This window comes from Citrus clementina, unplaced genomic scaffold, assembly GCF_000493195.1.
Source record: "Citrus clementina cultivar Clemenules unplaced genomic scaffold, Citrus_clementina_v1.0 scaffold_3, whole genome shotgun sequence".
In the NCBI taxonomy this organism is placed as follows: domain Eukaryota; kingdom Viridiplantae; phylum Streptophyta; class Magnoliopsida; order Sapindales; family Rutaceae; genus Citrus; species Citrus x clementina.
This window is the reverse complement of record NW_006262339.1, coordinates 1,330,802-1,333,861: the sequence shown is the minus strand read 5'-3', so window position 1 is coordinate 1,333,861 and position 3,060 is coordinate 1,330,802. Positions and strand designations below refer to the sequence as shown.

At 37.1% G+C, this 3,060-nt stretch overlaps 1 protein-coding gene across 1 annotated transcript; it reads right to left on the bottom strand.

Moving 5' to 3' along the window:
• Positions 1-212: 212 nt before the first annotated feature.
• Positions 213-2,821, bottom strand: LOC18048853. The gene is made up of 4 exons (XM_006439382.2): positions 2,376-2,821; positions 2,108-2,260; positions 1,554-1,625; positions 213-1,194 (listed from the first exon to the last, which is right to left on the bottom strand). Exons 1-4 carry the CDS (start codon positions 2,520-2,522, stop codon positions 526-528), a joined length of 1,041 nt encoding a protein of 346 aa, XP_006439445.1. The 5' UTR covers positions 2,523-2,821; the 3' UTR covers positions 213-525.
• Between the last annotated feature and the right edge of the window lie 239 nt (positions 2,822-3,060).

Below are 3,060 nucleotides of genomic sequence, written 5' to 3'. Positions count from 1 at the left end.
AAAATTTTCATCAGAGTCATATGTATTTTTGAATACTAAATGATCGTTATTATAAACAAGGCCTCTTGGTTGAAATTGAGGTAAAGTTTGTGCGATCATTTGTTGGACGAGTGTATTGGAACAAAGTTTTTCAGAGCTCTGAAACGCTGGCATCAAAATCTATTTCAGCAAGAAAATAGAAAAATGGAAAAAAGAAAAAAAGGAAGAAAAGATTCCATGCCCATTTTCTTTTTGTATTCCAGCTTCTGATATAATCATGGCATGAAGAATATAATGCACTGATGCTCATAACATTACAGGATTAATAAATGTCAGTGTAAACTGATGATATGTCTTGCTTTCAATGGGTGGACCTATAAACAATCTTGAGGACGTTAATCGAACAAAGCATGCTGCTGCTGCAGCTCTTGCAAGGGGGCATGTGCCTGTTGCCCTTAGAAGAAGAGCCCACAGAATTGGCCAGAGTCCCCACATTGCCAAAATTGGATCAACGAAGCACTGAACTACAAGTTACAAGACTAGAAGCTACCTCATTAAATCTAAGAAAACAAAGCCATTCCAGAGGCTATGCAAGAGCATAGAAGGCAACAGATTCCTTGATCTTGCAAACACAACACCCATCACCACACCAAGAAATATAAGTGGTAGCATTCTCTGTACATTGAAATGTGCTAGGGCAAAGGCAACTGAACTCACCAGTATTGCACACCATACAGGCATGTATTTGGTCAAGGAAGGGAGTAAGAAACCCCGAAAGACAATCTCCTCCCACACAGGAGCACAGACTGAAACTACAATTGCATACAATGCCATTGCAACAGGATCCCGTGCCATTATTGATTGTTCAACACTTGAGATGGTGACAGGTGCAGATGGCATAAGGGGCAATAGGTTGAGGTTGAATTGCGAGAGTCGATTAACCAGAGGAAACATGAGGCACCCTAATGCAACATCAAGCTGCCAGTTTCCCTTCAAGCTAAACCTAAACCAATCAGATGGAAGAGGGTGAAATCGAGATAGGCATCGATGTAGAATAGCAATTCCTGCAAGCCCTTCAGTCACATCAGTCACAAGGCTAAATAAGGCCTGTCCTCTAAAAGTTAGAGATTCCTTACTGAAACCTGCTACGTGGGCCGCAAATGGAATCACCCAAGAGCCTATAAACCAGAATGCAGCAACCCACAGAAGCATAACCTGCATCATAGCATGCACTCATTCACAGCTTTATGACTTCAAAGTTTTTAGCAGCGGTATAAGCGAGTACCTATTTAAGCTATGGTTGAATAATTCAAACTGATGATTAGGGTAAAATATTTCTTCTTGTCACAATTGGTTGCTTGGTTCCTATTCTTAAATAATTTCAGCAGATCATGCAACTGATGAACGTGCTGGAATCCGCGCATCCAAGTATAGATATTCATTACACAATTATATTTATACCAGTTTAATACTTAAGAAGGATCACCAGCGGATAAGTGAGAGTGGCTGCTAGCAATTTCTGACTATAACATTATTCCATGCAATACTGATGTAGAAGAGTTAAACAAACTCACTTGCAATATGGTCTCTGCTGTCCACGGTACAGTCCACCGGCTCCCAATTGCTCGCAAGACTCCATCTGCAGCCTGAAATAAAAATCATACACTTTTATTTTTCTATATCCTTCTTGGGATGAACTTAATAAAAAAATTATTGAACCCAACCACTAGGTTTGAAATGAAGATGGTTTTTAATGCTATGAAGAGTGTGTAACAGCCATCTAATAGGATATTGATGTGTCACAACTTTTTGTGGTGAAAAACTACTTATCATGCTTGCAAGACCAACTCCTCAAAAATTCCAACAAGCAAACAAGTTCACTGAGCATAAACCCATACAACAAAGAGCTGACATGTCCACATAGAACAGTATATACAAGATATTTTAACAATAATAATAATGATGTCTTAGTGTATCAAGTTCTACACATACTGATAAAAATAATTCTTGACAGTGAACACCAACAGTATACATTCAATATGCTGACATGTGGAGGAACGTACATACTAGTTACATCGTCTGCAATCACCTGAATCTCGAGACAAGTAAAGGAAATCATTAGAATTACCTCTCGAAGTGTTGTAGCCCAATCTCTTTTAATGGAGTTTGACTGATCAATTTCAGGCTTGACCAATTCATCTTGCACGAAATGCTCTATAGATTCAGGCTTTGAGTTCTCCGGTGATATTTCCTCGTGTCTAAAGCATGAAATTTTCCACTTCTACAAACCAAACCAAATTAAATTAACAAAAAATCAATGAAAAACTACTTTATTAAGTAATTAATTTCCAGTACTTGTACTCTAACAGAATCATTATTACAAAACAAATACTTACATTTCTGGTGAGCTTGAGAGTGGAATCAAAGATCCGAGAAGTCCTGCTGAGAGAAGAGGAACTGGGTCGACTAGAAACCCTAAGTTTAGAAACGGAGGGCAAGACAATTGGACGGTGAGAGAGAGAATGAGAGCAAGAGCTCAACATTGAGTCCCGCTATCGAAAACCCTAATCGTTCCTTTTATTGTTTGCATCGGAGGAATTTAATTCTAAAGTTGGAGTCAATCAATTGGATATGAAAATTGAACCCAACGCAAGCCCATAAAAGTATATATTCTAAATATCTGGAAGTTAGTTGAAAAGGGCAAAGGTGGTGGTTGTTATTTTTCAGTTGAGATGCCGAGATGAGCTTGCTTTCTTTCTCCAGCTTCTACAATTATTTTCTTTTTCTTTTTCTTTTTCGTGATTGAGAGAAAAGAAAAATTTAGGGGCGTGTTTGGAAACGTGGATACCCTTTTGTCGTTACTTGAGTTTTGTTATTCTCAAACATTATAAAACATCTTTATAGTGAATTTCGATATAGAAATAATTTTTATATAGTCATTAAAAAATTATGACTTTAATTCCGGTCGGCTTACAAATAAAAATAAACTCTACCTTATAGTAAGTTATATCTTTTTCTTTTTTAGATATCATTTTGTAAAATTTACCTCTATATAATAATAATTATTTATATGTAGAAAAA

Coding starts and splice junctions, on each gene's coding strand:
- LOC18048853 (XM_006439382.2), bottom strand. CDS start 2,522: ATGTTGAGCTCTTGCTCTCATTCTCTCTCTCACCGTCCAATTGTCTTG. Junction 1,626..2,107: donor GGGCTACAACACTTCGAGAG/GTAATTCTAATG, acceptor TTTTTATTTCAG/GCTGCAGATGGAGTCTTGCG. Junction 1,195..1,553: donor CAGCAGAGACCATATTGCAA/GTGAGTTTGTTT, acceptor GCTATGATGCAG/GTTATGCTTCTGTGGGTTGC.